Source organism: Phoenix dactylifera, chromosome 2 (genome assembly GCF_051530095.1).
Source record: "Phoenix dactylifera cultivar Ajwa chromosome 2, Ajwa_hap1_PhDact_Kaust_v1.1, whole genome shotgun sequence".
Classification (NCBI taxonomy): domain Eukaryota; kingdom Viridiplantae; phylum Streptophyta; class Magnoliopsida; order Arecales; family Arecaceae; genus Phoenix; species Phoenix dactylifera.
In genome coordinates, this window is record NC_143191.1 from 37189837 (window position 1) to 37209807 (window position 19971).

The following is a 19971-nucleotide window of genomic DNA, read 5'->3' on the forward strand; positions in this document are numbered from 1 at the left end:
ACTATTTTCTTCTAATTCTTTTACCTCCTTTCTGCAGTGCCATTACAGCTACAGTGACTGTGGACTAGGCTCATATGGGACAGATAAATTAGTTGCATTAGTGCAACAAGTGCAGCACCGTAAATCATCTCAACATGGAGGCGGGACTCTATTTGGTGCAAAAATTACTGGAGGTGGCTCAGGTGGCTCAGTTTGTGTTATTGGACGAAACTGTGTCCAAAGCAATGAAGAAATTCTGGAGGTTAATTTTCAACCTAAAATTTAGTTGTTTTATGCATACTCAGGAATATCAGCAAGTGTAAGTCTGTTAATTTGCAAGAGGCTTTCAAGACTTAGGATGCTTAGAACCTAACTTAAGTAGCATCAAGAGTCAATTAAGAGAGTCAATATAACATGTAAATTAACCACCATTCTAGAGTTGCATAGATATTTCAATTGAGAATTGCTGATTCGAGCTTAACTTTCAGTCTTACCATTCGGGTGGAATTTTGCAGATTCAACGGAGGTACAAAGATGCAACTGGCTACCTGCCATTTATCTTTGATGGTTCATCACCGGGTGCTGGAAAGTTTGGCTACCTAAAATTACGACGTCGGCCCCTACCAGATGTGCATCCAGAAGTTTAAGCTAGAATCAAGTGTAAGTCTTGATAGAATGTAGTCATGTTGGGCTGGCAGATTCATTGCCATTTATTTGTTTACCCTTTGTCATTTTTTTGACATAATAAAATGGAAACTATTGATCTGATGCCCAGGTGCAAGTAATTACTAGCATTTCGTAGAATCTACAAATTTGTGGTGTGATTGTCATTCTAATCATCTTGCTTTGTTATTTAACATGCTGAGTATAAAAAGTTAAGGCAGAAGTGAGAATGTTAGAATGTTTATCATTTCTTGGTTTGTCATAAGGTGCAATTCACATTAAGGGCCTGTTTGGAAAATTTAGCAGGATCGGGCTGGATTGCCTATGGAAATCAAGCTTGCTAGCATGCCTAATCTCATTTCATCTAAAGGCCTGTCCTAGTTTTGGCCTAAATCTCATATATGGGCCTAATAGACTCTAGGAGTCTTTTTTTCAGCTCCCACAAGATTTGGACTAGAGGGGGATGGGGATGATATAGAGAGTCTGTTTGGATATTCCTATAGTATTGGGCTGAAAATCCTATAAGAATCATGTTGGCCCATCTAGTTTGTATTTTCTAAGAGCTTATCCAAACCCAACCTTCATCCTAGCCTTTGGACTGCAAAAAGAAAAAAACAATCTATGGAGGGCTCTTTTTTCTTTCCATGGGATTTGGGTTGGGTGATATTTGGTTGATACAGGACCATGCTTAAATAGATGGCCCAATCTATAAATTCTATATGATTTTCAGTCCAATCCTGTAGGAATATCTAAATATGCCCTTAAATAGATTATGTAATTCATGATCCTACGGAAAATTTAGTCTAATGTTGTTGGATTTTCCAGACATACTCGATACTGATTTTCAGGCAAGCTTGGAGAAAATAATCATCATAGGGATTATAATTTTGACCAAGACTTAGAGATGTAAAGCTCTCAGCAGATTTTATTTATGAATTCAGAAGTTGAGCCAGATGGGTCTCCCTTGTCAGTTAGTTTTTTTTTTTTTTTTTTTTTTGGTACAACGGCTGCTCACACTGTTCTAATGTGAGTACAATCAACATAGACAGGCTCCCTTCTCATTTATCATTCTCTAGGTCTGAGGAAATCTCTGTGCATCATTAATAAACTTATCACAATTAGCGTTGATGTGAAGGTTATAAGCAGGTTGATCAACTGACGCTCATTAGTAGAATTGCTATGATCTGTTTTCCTTCGAACATACTAAAAAAAAATTTATAAAAAAGATCATAACCGCTGGCCATCAACAGAAGGCTGATCAGAAGCTGTTTGTTTCACATTTTGGAATAGCTAATTTTAGTGAAGCATATTAAAACAAAAATCAAAATGTGAACAAGGTTCATCTCTAATGCTAATACAGAACAAGACTGCATTTCATATTGCTGTTTTTTTTTATCTCGGATTTCTGGCAACAGAAATATGGTCAGTAGTCGCTATCTTTTTCTTTTTAACTCAGTTTCCTCAAGGTCTTGAGACCTTGTCCAGCTGCTTGGTCTCCTTGCCAATAGTGTGCCACATAGGATCGAGCTGCCTCCTTAGGGTAAGCATCCATGGCCTCAAGCACTGCAGTTTGGACCCCCTTCATAGTAGGGGTCTTGGGACCCCACATCAATGACCACCGGCAAGTTGCGCTTGAGGTCAGCGAAGACTTGAACGTGGAAGCGAGGCCAAAGATGGAGACACTGGAGGAGAAGGCACTTGAGGATGCACTCAGCCTTGGTGAAGCCGATCACCGTTGCATCGGACAATCAGATGAGATAGAAATGGGCTTAGACCGAACTTCGAGTTAGGCCCAAAAGAGTTCAAACTAGATTTGGCCTTAAATTAAACTTCCATTTATTTTTCGGGCCAAGTTCGATTCAGAGTCCGAATTTAAGCCTGAATCAATTTATTTTTGAATGATGTTATTTTAAAAAAATAAAGAACAAATTAAAATAAGTTTAGCTAAGAATAATATATCATGTATTATTTGCCTAATTTTTAACTACCTTATCTACTTGTGAAACAATATTATAAAATACTAAACTTCAATAGGATTTTTGCTGAGCTTATTTTGCCCAAATGAATAATTCGGGCCAGACTCAGACCCGAGCTTAAACCAGACTCGGACTTAGATTATCTAAACAAATTTGAGTCTAAGCCGAGAAGCCCTTAAATAATTTAAATCAATTTCAGATATGAGCATAGCCCATCCCAGCCCACTTCGGTGGAGGCATCGGAGAGGCGGTAGGCTCAGTGACGGTGGAGGGAACGAGGTTGCGAGGGCAGCACTGGAATAGAGGGTGGCGAGGGCACCGAGGACGTCAAAAGGAGTCACATTCCTAATCTCAATGAATCTCTTCGACCATCAAGCTACTGCTAGGGAGGCGAGCTTGGGAAAGAGGCCAAATTGACGGGAGTCCAGAGTCGGGCCGCACGGAATAAACTAAAGTCTCATTTAAACAAAAATTAAAATAAAAATTTCACTTTCATTTTTTCATAAACAATGAAAGTTACTTTTATTAAAACTAGAAACGTAGCAACCCAACAAATATTTTTCGTTTTGGATTCCACATTCCTACTTCAGAATATATATATATATATATATATATATATCAAACAGTCCCTAAGAAATTAGCTCTATGCATGCATGCAACGGTTCTACATTCAAACATGTATGCTAATGCCATTGGCACGACATGAAAGCCACATGCAATTGCGGACTGAAAGTTTTACCTTTGAGCAACCATCACTTGAACAGATAGATGATGCATGCTTGCAAACTGAAACTCCCCGCTTAACTACTACTAGTGGTTCAGCCACAATATTCCCAATACACGTGAAGCTTTGACATAAAATTCTAACATCAATATGGATTCACCAACATAAAAGAGATTGCTGGCACTGGAAGGGAACAACTTTATCGTGTTTCGCAGTCTGCGGTGGAGTTGATCCGACGGCAACACAGAGTGGGGCGCCATATCTGTTTGTAGAGTACATCTTTTTGCCAAAGCCCCAACGCTTTCGTCAAGCAGTCTCAGAGAAAGACCCAGCTCTCTCTCTATTGAATGTACATTTTTCCCTTCCCAACAAATTTCACACTAACTATCCAGGACAAAAAGGAAAAAAATTATGGAGTACACAAAAAGAAACGAGTAAAAGAAGTTCAATCCCCACCCAGTCATGAACTCTATTCCAAATTGTGCGCAAGGCCATAAAACATCATGTGGTATACTCGAAAGGTTGTGGGGGCTGAGGCTCCTCATCCACAGCCATTGCTGAAGAACCAGATCCCTGCTGAGCTACAGTGGTGGTTCCAGCACTAGCTGCATGCGACGGTCCATCGGTAAGAGCAAGCACCTCGGCTTCAGTTGGCTGAAGATCCCTTAAAAGAACAAAACCAGAGGGTGCCAGCTTCACAGGCACATATCTGCTACCATCCAAAAATCTAATGTACTTCTCTTGAGCAGGGACGACCCTTGCTGGATTAGTCAGAATTTCGAAAGACGGCTCAGGCTCCACCTTCTTTTCCGAAGAGCTGTCCACCTGAGACAGCAATCATCAGGCGATATTTGTTACGCGAAAAATAGTCCATCATTGATGTAATAAACTATGAAGGCTATCCTTTGCTTAAGGGTAGAAAACAAAATAAATGAGATGCATCCACGTTCCAAGTACAGGAGGTGTGCCACGAGGACAGACTGGCATGCATGAGAGCATGGCCATAGCAATGATCCCAAATATGTCGCCCTCCTAGTCTAAAGGCATGTGATTTATCTACCACCATGCTATATGTGCCAAAGCAAGTGAACAAGCAGAAGGAAGCTGTCCTTGAATACAGCCTCAAGATTCAATCCTGCTTCAACTTGGGCAAAATCCCCTTTTATACTCGAGACATAAATCAGCACACTTCAAACAACATATTCCATATTTAGATAAATGGTAACAAAGCCAGCCAATTTCAGAGTTTGCTTGAAGAATATCACTAGTCGACCACTAAAATTAAAAGGTTGCTTTAAAAAGAATTACCCATCATGATATGTGATAAATGGAAAAGAGCGACCCAAGGCATGAGGCTCGCCTCCCATTGCAGCATCTGGGGAGGGTCACATTTCCTTAACCCCACATGAAGAGGGAAGTTTCTATGTTTCAAGCCCCTAATACTAAGGTCACAATAGAGCAACCTTACCATTGTGCCAAGGCCCGCCCTCATGATATGTGAATGCAATTCTATTAAATCATTAGTACAAATTAAAAAAGACAACTGCTGTCTTGAGCAGAATTTTGGCAAGATTGATGAAGCTGTAATTGAAATTGAAAATTACCTGCATCACATCGGCATCCTTCTCAGAAGATTTAGGACCCTTTTCACTCGATGACTTCTCAGAACTAGCTTTATGTTCTGCATCTTTCTTTGCTTTTGATTTTGCTTTTGCAGTTGTTGATAAAATAGCAGTGGGTAACTTGACAGCTGAAGTTGATGTGGGAGGTGTGGTTGGGCGTGGATACTCAAATAGGGAAGCCTTGGCATTTGATAAGAACTCAAATCTTGGAACTTTCAGATCATAATTGAGTCCAATGAAGGCAGTGGGAGAGAAAGAGAGGCTTATGAAATAGAGAAGGGGATACCAATACCAAAATTGGCTGAACACTGCAAGCCCAACAACTGCTGTGATTTTATCATGCTTCGTTTTGGATAGCAGCTTAATTGTCACATTCCTTCCACCAGCATCAAGAATTCCAGAGGCCAATATGGCACCCATCTTGCTCATTGTGTCTTCATGTTTATCGAGAATTATTTTCTCGAGCTGTCGCCTAGACACATTGATAACAGAAGCACATGAATCAAACCAATTATCTAACTCGTATATAACATAATCTGAATACAGCAAAAAGGTATACCTGAATGTCCCCACACGGGCATCACAGGATTCATTAGTCTGGATCATAACCATAGCCATCGCTATGAGGGCTCCCTGACGAACAAAGTCAACAACATCTGATGTAAGAGGCTCCAGCAAAGAAATGGCTTCACTCAACCCAGTACCTGCACAGGAAATGCCTACTGCTAGAGCTGCACCATACCGGACGTGGGGATTGTAAGATTCAGAGAGCAGGGAAACAATTCTTGGTGTCTGCAAGGCCATAAGAAATCAAGAACAATAATTACTGCACGAAACCTTTCCGTAGCTTCCTATTATTATCATTTTTCTCAATTATTTAAAAAAGGGGGACTTAATGGCGTCACCACTACCACAAAATAAGGGAGAATGAAAAATCAAACCACTTATGCCTAAATGTAGGGAGAAATAAGTATTTCAATGATGGATGTATATTAACCAAGTAAATAAAGGTACAGAAACTAACAACACGCAGCCCAAATTATTTTTCTTGGCATATCAGCATTTAATTCCTGATAACAGATTTTTTAAATGTCTACACAGACTAGGGGGTGACAATTTCTTAGCTAGACCCACCAACCTGACTATAAACAGGTTGGGTATAGGTTAGCCCTCCAACCTGAAAGGTTGCCATGGGTTGAACTTCTAAATCCCCCTTCAAACCCTTAAGATAGTATTTGTCGGGCAGTGGGCTCCTGCCTTTGTCAAGGATTGATCAGGATTATTATTAGGAAGGCTACAAAATTTTCAAACAATGAATAAAATGCCCAGAAGAGAAAAATGGAGGGTACAGCAACTTCAGGATTTATCACTTCTCATTCACTTTATTTCTGCTACCCTGGATCTTCTATTTTTGACTCCATTTTGTTTCATTTATTAATCAGGTTTGCAGGTCGAGTAAGTGGCTTGCTGGCCCATAAAAAAAATAAGTGTGCCGAATATGGGTATATTATTTTTTAATGGATAAATAAATGGTCAGGTATGGTGATTCTGCTAATCCCTTTTGACAGATTTGAGGGATTCTTGACCCGACTCAACCCGATTCACTGCCACCCTAACATTGACTGTCTATGGTGATTCTGCTAATTCCTTTTGCAAGGTGGCAATGGAGTTCAAAGATAAAACGCCAGCCCCATCAAATGAAGATGTCAATTCAACTATAAAATTCAGCATTCGCAAACTGACCTGCTCAGGTTCCGAATATAAGACAAATCCAAGGGCTAGAACAGCTGTTCTCCGTACATCATCGCTGACATCTGATACAGCGAAATGCAGCAACTGGTGGATGGCTTTGTTGTTTGATGTACCCCTGTAGGCCAAAGCCAAAGCATACATACCACCATAACGAAGTATAGGATCTTGATCTCTAGTCATTTGTTCTATCAAAGTATCAGCTTCTTCTTCCCTTCCATAGACCGTCAATGCAATTCCCAGTGCCAAACCCCTGGAAAAAGGTGAATCAACAAATAAACATGAGCACGAGAATTGAACATAAGCAGCTTCAAATTATGCTCTAAGTCCGCATCATAGTTTCAAATTACAAGAATGATGTGTTCTTCATAAGAATGCAACTCTTAAAGACCTGTGTAAGAAGAATGTTGCCTTTTTTCTTTATCAGGAAATGCAGACAGCATTGTACTATAGCATTAACATATTATGAGATGATATGGTGTTTATTCATCCACTCCAAACAACATCAGCTCATAAAAAATTTGAATAATCCACTTCAATGCAACATAAATGGTAGGCTTTATGCCTGACGGCTTAAGATTATGTTTACCTAATGATCTTTTCGTGTTGTGTATCATGTGCGTAAGCAAGCATCTCACTTGCTTTCTCACTTGCAGTCCCAACCATAAGTAATCCCATGCTGATACCAGCAGCTTCACCAGCCACAGCACTGTCGGTATAAAGGACATTCTTTACATCCTCATATATCTCCTCATCTGCTGTCCCTAGAGCTGCCAATCCCAAACCCAAGCATGCCCCATGCTGGATAACCTGCACAATACAAATCAGTTTGCAAGGTTATGAAAGTTCAGAGCTTTAGAGATCTATAGTTTAAAAAATCATAACAGCCTGTACTGATCTGCAAAAGGAAAAAAGCACCTCAGCACTAGTATTACGGAGGCTCTCACGAAGGAATTGTTTGATGCCTTCGCCATGATTGGCATGAATCAAGCCTAGAGCATAAAGGGCACCACCTTCTGAGTATGGACTGCCACCTCCCACGGCACCACTCTGAGGTAGGTATGGTGCCATCAGAGACCTACCCTGCTGAAGGTGGCCCCTGTGGATAACCCCTAATCCAGCAGTAGCACTAAACTTAGCCCAGTTTGTTGCTCTACTTAACCATTCCTGCCAAGTGATGACATGAACAGTTTATGAACAGTAACTATTAGAAGAAACATGCCAGCAAGAACAAGAATAGGCACACGTTACCAAAAATTAATATACTTGATGCATACCAGGTTTTCTCTAAGAAATGTGTCCACAGTTGTTCCTGCATGCATTATTGCATTAGCACATATAGTTGCACTATGGCATACACTGTTCCTCATTTCCACAGCCTGTTTTGTTGTCTTCAGAATCAAAAGATCCGACCTATAAGCAAAAAAAAAAAAAAAAAGCATTTATTTTCAGTAGTTAAGCCTATGAAAGGGTGGGTATCAAGATTGTGGGCAAATCATGCACCAAACCTGTTGTGGCTGTATAAGAATTGTAATGTCAGCTGTATTGATGTCTCTCCTGACAAAATTCCTTTTATTTTCACAAGCTTATCAGCATATGCAACTTCAATTGGATCCATGCTATGTGCACTACCATTTGGAGTATGAGAACCTTCGGCCATGTGAACATCTTCTGTTGTAGCCGTTGTATCGTCTGTGCTTGCATTTCCATTTTGGGAACTTGGTAGAGTGGATCCATGGTCAGGGTTTACACGATTTAAAGCTTGAGACTTTGAGTCTGGCAGAAGATTTCTCACATTTAGCAGGAAGGCTTGATGTTCATTTTCCACCAAATCAAAGGCAATCTGAAATGCCAGGAGAGCATCGTCCTGAAATTTACATATGACAACACTGCATTACTTTTGATAAACAAGAAAGCAAAACATTTAGAAAATAAAGCAAAGTACCTTACTGCCAGATAGCATAAGTTTTTCCAAAATGCTTGCCACAGCTTCTGGTTCATTTAAAAACATGAGACATTGGCATATGCTCAAGTAGTCAGGAGAAGGCAATCTTTGATATATTTTAACTAGAAGATGGAGAACCTGTGATCACAATAAAGAGGAGAATGAGGTTATTTATTATTTCCATTGCTAAAAACAAGATGGACCCTTAAGCTATGTTGCTTGAAGTTTGGTATTCTGGGTATTGAACACTTGAATGTCAATAGGTTGAAATGTTTATAGCAAATAGTAACAACTAAAAGATAAATCGAGTATAAATGATAGGCATCTATGATCGATTATGTGACAATATAATTAACTCATAAAAGAAACATGCTTTATAGGCATTTTATCCAACAAACGTTAATCCATATTAGTTTGTGGCGACATATGTCTTTTTTCTGTTTGATGAAACAGTAGGCACAAAGTGCCTCAAGAGTTTTACTGAGAAGTTGCAAAAGGTTAGAAAAAAGGAAGCAAGAAAGAAAAGCATGGAAAAGGAAAGAGTGTGGTTCCGGTGACAGTGGAACCACCTCATTTCATGCAGTTTTCCTGAAGAAAAAGTCAGACATCAATTTTCAGGTGACAGTGGAACATATTCTTAGAATTCTTGAATCTTTTGGTGTTCTATATACAGGATTCAAGAATTTTTTACAATAAAATCACAATTCTTTGCCTTATAATATCGATGATCCTTGCGAGATAATGATGTGAGCTGACATGTGCCTAGCAAGAATATGTTCGGTGAGCAACATGCTCTCTTGAGTTTCTTTCGCCCTCTAAAAGACACAGTCAAAAACATGCAAAGAGTATGTGAAGCAAGTATCAGCACGAACTAATCAGACAACTAGACAAATGAACCAACCAATTTTCAGACTTCAGTTGGTGAGCAAGTTGTCCCCGCCAGTATCTTGCTAAAGTTTTCTTTTCCACTTACATATAAAGATAAACAGCCCAACTAAACACTACGAAACTTGCAAAGTCTATTAAGACAAATATGAGGCTCAGTACTTGGTCAATTTACCTCGAGCCTTGGAGCATGGAAGAATGTTACATCAGCACCAGCTATAAACAAGTGGAGAATAAAAACCAAAAACAGAAAGTGAATAACACAGGAGAATTTTGTTACAAACTTTGATAGGCTGCTTTGCAGCTGCCTATATGCTGCATTGTTCCATCTTGCAACATGTAACATGCGCTTAGTTTAAACATTCCATCCACCGTTTGACAATAGAAAAAAATCTTTCTTTCACATCTGCCCTTTTCATCTATGGTCAGCTCGCTAGAGCTGGACATGTCTGATGCATGTCACCCAGCCAATGCGAATGCCATGCAGCCTGCTCCTAGAGAAACAGAAGAGGCAGACTCTCTCTTAGGGATGATCCGAGAAGGTTGTTTGGGAATATACAAAGGTGGAGCTGTACTAAAGGGTGGAGTTATAACGCCAAGCACTGCTATTATGTATAGAGAGAAGGAATGGTTGGCTAATCATACTAATGCACTTCCTCTTATCTACCTTGAGATCATTTAGTAGTCTTTGTGCCCCGTTAAAATGAAAACAAGCATGCTTTTGGTGAAACAGTTATCACAGTATCTAAGATGATGCACAGACAATGAGGCTAGCAGATATCCATCAAATTAGGCATGTTCAAGGATAGTGGAAATGTCTCCCACAAAACAAGGACTTCACCACAATTAATCCATATCATAAAAAGCTCAAATTAAACCAGGATTGAAGACAACATAAAACATAACCAAGAACTAGTTAAAAGGATCACAAACAAGTGATTGAAGAAGAAAAGGAAGACTGCCTGAAGAATCTCAGATTCTTTTTATGAAATTTCCAGATCCATTCTCCTTTGGCAATAGCAAATCCATTCTCCAAGGAATGACATCTCCAAGTTACTTCATCATCTATTGAAAGTAAATCTTTTAACAATGATTGCAAGAGCAAGACCATCCTGAGAGTAAGATAAATCGCTCGTAACAGCTTGAAACTGCAACAATCTAGCATACACATGCGCCAAGTTGCAGAGGTTACTCCACTCTAGTTAATCTATTGAAAATCTGATTTCTTATATGATTGCCAAATCTATTTGCCATTCTATACACCTAGTAAAGTGTAAAATCCACTAGTTTTCCGTAACTATTAGACCAATCCTAGTGAAGATTATAAAAGAATAACAGACTTACAATAATGAATAATACACATCTTGACTCATGACATTAAAACAATATACCAGTCAACTCACATAACGGCCAAAATAGAGGAGACAACCAAATGTTACTAAAATACAGCCAGATACACAGCTCTACTGCCTTCAGGGCATTGTAAACAAACAAATTGGTAGCATAGTCTGAAGTATCAAGGTATGGGCCCGTACAGCTCACTAGCCAATAAGGACATATCATGGGACAACCCCATACTTACAAAGGGTATCTGCCAACAAAGCTGGTATACTTTGTCCGAGCACTCAATAAAAAGCCGAAAGGCTTCGCATTTACCAACTTAGTATGGGCCATATGGATTAATACCAGAATCCTTGATTCATAGATGGTATTTCTTTTCCTTCTAGGCCACTGATGTTATCTCACCATACCATGCAAATGGGCATTACCATAAATTCATGACTTGTGCTCAATCCACTCTTACTCATGCATCAACATAATCCGCAATCACATCCATGGACCTTGGTTTTGTATTGAATCCCTAGAACTGACTAATAGAAGCTTGAATAGATTCTGTCACTTGTCCCAAACGATATTTCATAGGTAAGCAGGGACAAATATCCCTCTACCGCGCAAATGATTCCCTAAAGCAACTGCATTTGTATCTGGTATACAACAAATATGGGGCGATTCACATCTGACTCCTCACTTACCACATGAATCCATTTAATTATTTTTGAACAATATCGAGTATGGTAAGGATTCAGTCCAAATACTTCTAGACACATCCCAAGTACTTTGACAAGTCAAGTTGGGTATCCACAACTTCTGATCCATGATCCAATAGAATAAATAAATCCCCTATAACCTATTAGCAGCAGCAATGGTGAAGGAAAGTGTTGATTCTTTTTTTTTCTTCCTCCCATTTTCTACTTCTCCTCCTCCCATGTATTTACTTATTTCTTCTTGCAACTTACATTCTTACCATATTTTATCTGTTTGACACTTGTGGGTACCATATTTCATACCGGACGGTTTTTCAGTGAAAAGCTCCCGGTACCGGATCCCACGCTAATCCGGTACCAGTCCCAGCCCGAACTGGTTCGTACCGACCGGTACGGGCCGGTACGGCATACCCTGATTTCAATTATTATCTTTCATTTCCTTCTTGGAGTTAAACAAGATCAAATAGTATATGTTTCCTCATATCATTTAAATCATATGTCACAAATGCTGCACATAACCTTTGGTTTTCCCTAGATGTTGTTTTTATTTTTATAAAATATTCCTCCATTCTAACATCAAATGGTGGATCATCCAATTTCTATTACTACTTAAACTTCTAAGCCAACCTACAAGGCTGCAACACTAAACACATTCCTTCAGTCCTTCCTCTTAAGCAAATTTGCTCCGTCTCTTTAAATCACACATTGTTCAGCCATTAAATGTCACAATAACTATCAAATTATCAATCTCTTTAATAACTTATTCACCGGATAGTCACCACCAAGTATGCAAGTCATTTCCCAAGGAATTTGTTAATTACAGAGCAAAACGAAAGCAACTAAATTATAACTGAAGATGAACTTGAGAGTATTTTCTTAAATTAGCAATTTAGTTCAAAAGCAGATTATATTAGTAGCAGTTTGGTTGCATGATCAAAAAAAGGGGAAGCCAAAGAGAAATATGATGCAATTTGTCAAATGAAGTGTTAAGATATTCATTCTCTTGCAATATCTGTCCAAGTTGGAGACAAGAACCAAAATGTGGGATAAAAGGCATAGAAGAATCCAGGTAATGAAACAGACTAAAGGTCAAGATCATTAGACATGAGTTTGCTTAGAGCAATATTCATGCTCAGATAGCATGTTTCCAAAAGCACTAGAGACTCTCACTACGATGCCCAACATAGTGAACTAGGTTACAAAGTGAAATCAGCATTATTTCGCATTATTCGTTTCACACTATATTATTTGCTTTTAACTTTAATCTCTGATTGCTCCAACTCTGTAAACACATCCTCATTCTTTTGAAAGACAAGACCACTAAATTGTTAGTAATGATGTCAATGGCTCCCTCGGAGATGACTATTGCAAGGCCACACTTGTGTGGATTTAATCCAAGGTGCCTTTTGTATGACAATGAATAATTGAGAACTTCAACAAACGATTCTTCCATTTGCATAATTCTTAAACTCTAGCTTGCATGTCATTATCCAATTCAGAAAATTTCCCAGCATACATCAGTTCCTGTTTCTTCATTTGATCATGATGAATGTGCCAGAAATATGTTGAATACAATTCTTTATTTACTTTTCCAAATATTGTAGTTCCATATGTTATAGTTCAGGCACTTCCACATCCTCAATATCCTCGTCCATCATCAACGGCAAACCATGTTGATGAACTACAAACTCCAGTCTTCTACCATCTATTACCGCTACTAGAAATAAAAACCTCTGAAGGAACCCAACCATTGTGAAACCCCTAGATTCAGACAAATAACTAGTTCATCATCCAATTTGCTTTGATTTGATAACACAACCATCAAGCAAATTACCATTGCTAGACTTCAACTATGTGCAAGACCATGACATATATAAACCTGAAACAAAAGTCCGCTGTACCGGGTTTGGTAGGCATACCGGTTGCCTACCGGACCGGTATGGTTCCAGTTCATACCGAAATCAGGCGGTACGAACCGAAAGAGCACCGCCAGAGCCGAGGAAGAAGAAGAGAACGAGAAAGAAAAGTCAGCAACCAATATGCCAACTTCACTTAAAACCCCCAAATTAAAAAGCCACGGCTGCGTCTCCTGTTTCTTTCGAAACAGGGGGTACGGCCGCGGCCTCGGCCTCCGCCGTGCCCCCGCGGGTTCTCCCACCCCCCGTCGGGCTCCGCCGCCCCCTCAGGCCTCCGCTGCCCCTCCACGGCTCTCCGATGGCGGCCACAGGTGGTCTCCCTCCCTCTCTTCCCCGCGCTCCCTCTTTTTCTCTTTGTCTTCTTCGTCTCCGGCACGGAACCGGCCTGTACCAGTTTTCATGGCTCCGGCGTACTGGTAGCTGGCCGGACCGGTTCGGCATACCATGCCTGAAACTAATACATGCCATATAACTAACTCAAAAAATATTACATACATGCTATTTAGCGGACGGCGGCCGATAATGACAAGCTGAGGACCTTAGCATCTTCAATCATCACACTAGTACTAGAAAACTAACAATTAATTAGGAATCAGGATGATGCAATGCACCTATGCATGCCATCTAAAGAAGATACAACCGTCATTTGTAGTAGATTGATTTTGTGAGATACTTCAAAGCTAACTCCTTGAGGATGTCATAAAAGCTATCTCAAACAAAGCCAACTCAGATTTTTAGGTCAAACTCTTTGCACTCTTCATCAACCAGTGATGTTGTTCTCAAGTAAAAGCAAGATGAAAAATATATGATCTCATGTATGCAAAGAAAATATTTTTATATATAACAGAAAATACCTAGAAAAATACTTCGTACATACATAACCCACCAAACCTTTATTTGAAGAACAACTCATTCTATCACAAATCACCAAGCAAAAAATCCTAACATTTTTTATGAGCTATTTCAATGTGTCTCCAACCAATTTACTGCTTTAAGAATCTTGAGCACATATTCACCCACAAAATTTTGAAATTCCAAGAACAAGTTAATCTTGAGTTAATCATCAAGAGACTTTCTTCACATAAAGAATTATATCGTTCTCAACATCTTCTATGAAGATGCTATATGGTCACAACACCCTTCTTTAAGAATAAACCATATCTCTGAAATAATGCAAAATACTACTTGCAGAATCCCAAAACATGTTCCCACAAAATCCTAATGGATTATATATTCATTTCATTCAAAAGTAAGGTACGATAAAGAAATAAGTGATTGTACTTGAACACACATAATCAGTTTATGAAAAAAAATATCAAGAGTAAAATACTAGTTCTCTTTATGCCTTCTAATGGTGAACTTCCCATTGTCATCTATAAAAGTTCAATAAATCATTGTACACCATATCAAGTCTTATGACATACATATACTAGATATTTGACTTTTCATTGAACTTATGATGATCCTCTCTATTTCAGAAATTAAATCTACTAATAGATCCCTCAAGATGTTATTGAGTAGATACCCATAACTTAGTTGCCTAAAGTAGGAGTTAGTGCAAGAGCAAGAAAGCGGATACTTTAGAAACACTTTCAGTAAGGAAGCATTTGGGAAATGGACTGGCTACAAAGACCTCTAATGCTCTCTATTACAAACTTTAAATCGACAAATAGATCCCCTAGATGTTATTGAGTAGATATCCATCAAAACGAAAAGAAAGCAAGCTCTTGCAAGTTATATTGATATGTCAAAGTTAAGCATATCTTGCCTAGAAAATGCACATTAGGTTGTACCATTTTTATCTTTTTTTTTTTTTTTTTGAGAACACATTGGTTATGTCCCACCAGTCCGGTTTGAACTGCAGGCCTCTCACTTGGAGGTTTTGTCATTTTCATATGCTAGAAAACAAGCCTTTTGAAACAAATAGGATATTTAGAAAGCCAATGGTAGCATGGTAAGTGTTTGTTTAGTGAGATTACGACTATTTTCATAAAAAAGATAAATATAGGCACGTTGTTTGCTAATAAAGCATCTGTTGAGAACAAGGTTCATAGTCCATAGTTTGGTACCCCATACAGATACCCAATTGGTATAGTGCCAATACAGTCCAATTCTTGGTACCAACACTTGGTATGAGGGGCATACCAAATATCAATTCGCTACCAATACGAGTCAATACGCCCAATACGAACTCATAAGGTCCAGCACTGCAAACCATGGTTGAGAACAATTACCTCCATTGCATAGTCATTTCACTCATCATAATCATATACACTGATTGTTTACTATTTGTTTAAGATGCAAATGTCTTTTCAACTCTCAAGTCAATATCGTTAAGTGAACAAAGTATAGCAAACACAGTTAGATGTGCCAAAAACCTTTCGTCTTTCTTTCTAATTCTTTGTCGCTAAAGACCCTTATCTAATCATTAAAGCAAATGGCAAAGTTTGATTGCAAAAATATCCTTACCTCGCAGCGGTATTCTCTATGGTTTACAAAAGAGTGGGAAAGATTGATGCAATATGAGAGCGCCCCTTGAACATTATCGCTGTGACTAATTGCTTCCTCTAGCTTGTCTAGTCTTCTACATTCAACAGCCATTCCCATGGCTTGTTGATATTTGCCATCCAAAATACACCTAAATTAAGAAAACATAATAATATTTGGCATGATATAACAGTTAAAGAGGTCCAAAAGAAGTAATCTATGGGCGTACTTGTTCAACATTCTCTCCACTATAGCCTCCAATCGTGGATCCACCTTTTCTTCCTCTTCACTTGGTTTTGTAGTCTTGGACCTAAGACTGGCGTATTCATCTAGTGCCTTAGCTGATCCAAGCAGGAAGAAAAATATATCAGAACCAGAGCCAATCAAAAGAGAAACCAAATAACTATCAAAAAAATGGAAAGAATTTCATACCAAGAAGAGTATGAGCATAATCGGAATCCTCAGAGACATCAAACAAGGGACCAGCACCGAGTGCATATGTTAATGAGTCGTTGAGCTCTCCGAGGTAGTAAAAGACCTCCGCAAAATAACCACCAATCACATAACATTTCAGAAAATCTCACAGCTGTGATCTATATATTACATGTTCTGAACTCAAAACAGAGGCATCCAAAGAAAAATAAAACAAAATACAACCTTGGAAACGACCAATGCAGCAAGTTGCCTCTGATCAAACTCCTCGTCTTCATATAAACTTTCACTGCACAGCACAGGGCACAATCAGTAAAATCTATACATTCTTTGCCAAGAAGCCGGGAAAGTTAATGAGATTCTTGACAGAAGATGTCGATTGATGAAACTTTGGACTTCTTCCAACAAAAACAAAATGAAAGATCGAATCTACACGACAAAAGATCAAATCTTGCAATAGGTCGCGAGATTATCTGCCACCCGTTCCCCCGATCCACAAACCTCTCTAGGGTTTACGCCAAAATCTAACATGGGTGCTCTCAATTGTGCAATAAAATTACCCCAACCACAAGAAACCAAGCGAAGCCTCCCAACCAACCAATCAAGAAACCCTAACTAACCCAAAAAAAGAAACAAGGCAACTAGCTAGAAAGCAGGAGGAAAGAGAAGGACAAAGCAAGGATTTAGGGTTAGGGTTAGGGTGGCGCTCACATGGTGGGGACGCTGGTGGAGATCTCGGGCCAAAAGAGTGGGACGAGGGAGTTGAGCTTGTCGAGGGCGTGTAGCTTGAGCGCCGGGTGCGGCTCATGAAGCATCGCCAGGAGGCCACTCGCGGAGCTCACCACCGCCATCTCCTGCTTCTCTCGTCGCCGTCGGCTGCCGGCGGCGCCTCCCCTCTCTTCTTCTTGGTCGCTCCGAAAGGAGGGGCGAGGGAGGGAGGGAGGGAGAGAATTGCCCTACTTGGCGACGCAGCAATCTATATCAGAGGACGGGGGCCGTGGCGATGCCCTTTAACGCCCACGGGGCATCCTGGCGTCTTACGGACGGGCCGGACCGGCCGATAAACCGGAAGGGGGTCGGGACCGGCTTTCGTTGTCCGGTCTAAATATTGGTTCAGCCGTTGAACAGATTTTCGGATTATTCACCATAGGTGTAGGCTTCATCACCAAAACCACCATGCCAAGCTAGTAGCGGCAGAAGATCAGCATATCTTCAACTCATCTATGATGTACATCGAGCTTAGAGCCGCATGGAAGAACATTTCTTATGCCAAGCAGTTACTAGGCGCGAACCATCTCCTCCTCAATGGAAATTTGGCCAAAGTAATTGAGTGAATCCGAGATTGGCATATGTAGACAAGGATCGACCGCTGCTCCACGATATTTGTAGATTACTAAGAGAATATGGTTCCCACCAGACCACGCACGTCTAAAAGGAGGCAAACAGTGTCGCTGACTGGGTTGCTTTATTTGCGACTCACCATTCTGGAGGTTTTATCTAGATGGATTGTGGCTCAGTGTCGTAGCACGTATGTAGTTTTTTGTTTTCTAATTTTGTTAGCCGCATCTATATCCGTCGTGTGTGTGCGCGCCACTGTTATAAAAAAAAAAAAAAATGTCATGGCATCATGAATGCATGATGTAAAATATAAAAAATACATGTTAAAAAAGGAAAAAGGATTACATGCTAAACAAAAGAGAAGTCTCTCTCATAATGGAGGTGGTGTCGCGGGTTAATAGAGTTCAAACTCTCCCAGTTTCTTTTGCCGAGCCTTCTTTTTCCTTTTTCTTTTCTTTTGAATATAGTATGGTAGCCCATGACGCTAATAAAGGCTAATAAAGTTTGAGAGATGAGCCCCGCATCCAATCTGATGCTACATGGCAGTCCACGAAGGATAGCCCTCTCTTGGTGCTCATTATACTCAAAAAAACTACAGTGAAGGTAGAATTTGATCCTACATTTCGAGTGAGAATGCTAATAAGCTATAGTAGCTAGCATCCACAATTCGGCAGCCTTGTTCTAAGCTAAAAGTTGTTGTTGAAGCCTCTCTATATATTATCTTCATTGGTAGAAACCGAGATTTGATTTTTACTTTTGACCCAAAGCTTGAATCGGTTGTCCTTCCATTGGATCTTTAACCGAAATTGTCGATCGAGTTAGATTACTTGCGGTAGCTTTTTCCTCCATTATATGGAAATTTTAGTATCTGTCTGGTTGAGAAATGTAGGTAAAAAAGGGATAAAAAACAAGCTAGATCATGTGAGGCAATCGATTGGCCAATTAGATGGGGCTACATTCTAAGGAGCGAAAGTGACATGCTACCCAAGTACGGCAATTTGGACCCAATGATAAGCGATCAAGGTACCGACCAAGTCGTAGATTTGCCTTTTCCTAACTGGCTCTAATTCAATCCAAACAATATCAATTTTTTGGTTGATGGAATTATAGAGACAATAAAAAATCATTTCATGATAAACTATTAAAAAATTCTCTCATTAAAACTCCGCTCTATATGTGACAACTACAGCAATTTATCAAGTTGATTTCAAGAGTGATTGGTTAGATGTTTAAGTCTATTAAGTCTAGAATAAAGCAACTCGAATAGCAGCAGAAATTAATTTTGACTAGAATTTGCTCAATTATTATAAGTTGGAAGAGAGACATACCATAACAGCAGCTTTAACATACCATAAGAGCTTGCTCACTTTTTTTTTTGGATAAGTGAGCTTGCTCACTTGCATGAACATGAATCACCATTTATTTTAGGAATGAAATACACATCAATCTCCAAACCAACCCTGCCCCTTCATCTGTATCCGCTATGTCCACTAGCTAATAATCTAGAAATAGGATAGCATTTTTGACAAGATATTACCAACGTATTTATCAAAGGGATCGAGTCCATCATAATCCACGGTAACCGTTGCATCCACGGCGTAATTACTAGCTGCCCGATTGATTAAAGACCCATGACCATGAAGTAGTTTTATGGCTCCATGGTGGACCAAGAGCATACCCATTAATACTTACATGAGTAAATTACACTAATGCCCCTTTGAGATTTCGCATAATAATATTTTTTTTTATTTTTTGTATGAATGCATTCTAAAAATTCAAATTTGCATGAATACCCTCTTAAAATTTATATTTATTTATGTACATTTATAAAACACTATTTTTGCACAAATACCTCTAATATAACGATTTTTCTAACACCATTAATAAAAACCATATTTATTTTAATTAAAAAATAAAATAAAATCTTAAAATTACTTTTTTATCCTCCATCACGATCATCTTATAAATATATTTTTTTGTACATCCACCCGTTAAAAATATTTTAATCATTTTAATTTAAAATCATTATTTTTTTGGTAAAAAAAGGATAGAAAAAAAAGTAGAATAGTAAAATAAGTGTTTTACGAAAGTATACATTCAAATATCAATTTCGAAAGAATATTAATGCAAAATTTAATATTTAAAAAGATATTCATGCGAAAAAACTCTTATAAATTTCCATCTTATATTGAAAAATATATACTTGATTA

General features: G+C 39.0%; 2 protein-coding genes across 3 annotated transcripts in view; one reads left to right on the forward strand and one right to left on the reverse strand.

Moving 5' to 3' along the window:
- The window catches only part of LOC103701454 (L-arabinokinase-like), a 39944-nt gene extending 39197 nt beyond the window's left edge, over positions 1-747 (forward strand). For both annotated transcript variants that reach the window (XM_088716257.2, XM_008783501.6), the window contains 2 exons: positions 38-241; positions 495-747. In XM_088716257.2, coding sequence (XP_088572383.2) covers positions 38-241; positions 495-626 — 336 coding nt within the window. In that variant the 3' untranslated portion in view covers positions 627-747. The remainder of the gene's footprint in view (positions 1-37; positions 242-494) is intronic.
- Positions 748-3394: 2647 nt separating this feature from the next.
- On the reverse strand, positions 3395-17435 carry LOC103701452 (26S proteasome non-ATPase regulatory subunit 1 homolog A-like). Its single transcript, XM_039128394.3, has 14 exons — positions 17135-17435; positions 16649-16712; positions 16424-16529; positions 16221-16332; positions 15974-16142; positions 8659-8796; positions 8222-8580; positions 7991-8126; positions 7632-7880; positions 7303-7523; positions 6708-6966; positions 5524-5756; positions 4947-5436; positions 3395-4167 (listed from the first exon to the last, which is right to left on the reverse strand). The coding sequence occupies exons 1-14, from the start codon at positions 17272-17274 to the stop codon at positions 3844-3846; spliced, it is 3000 nt and encodes a 999-aa protein (XP_038984322.1). The 5' UTR covers positions 17275-17435; the 3' UTR covers positions 3395-3843.
- Between the last annotated feature and the right edge of the window lie 2536 nt (positions 17436-19971).

Bases quoted from the DNA above. Each gene is read 5' to 3' on its own strand.
- LOC103701452 (XM_039128394.3), bottom strand. From the start codon at position 17,274: ATGGCGGTGGTGAGCTCCGCGAGTGGCCTCCTGGCGATGCTTCATGAG. The intron at 5,757-6,707 runs GTCAGTTTGCGA...ATGGCCTTGCAG, and splicing joins TATATTCGGAACCTGAGCAG to ACACCAAGAATTGTTTCCCT. The intron at 4,168-4,946 runs GTAATTTTCAAT...TTGCTGTCTCAG, and splicing joins AGGATGCCGATGTGATGCAG to GTGGACAGCTCTTCGGAAAA.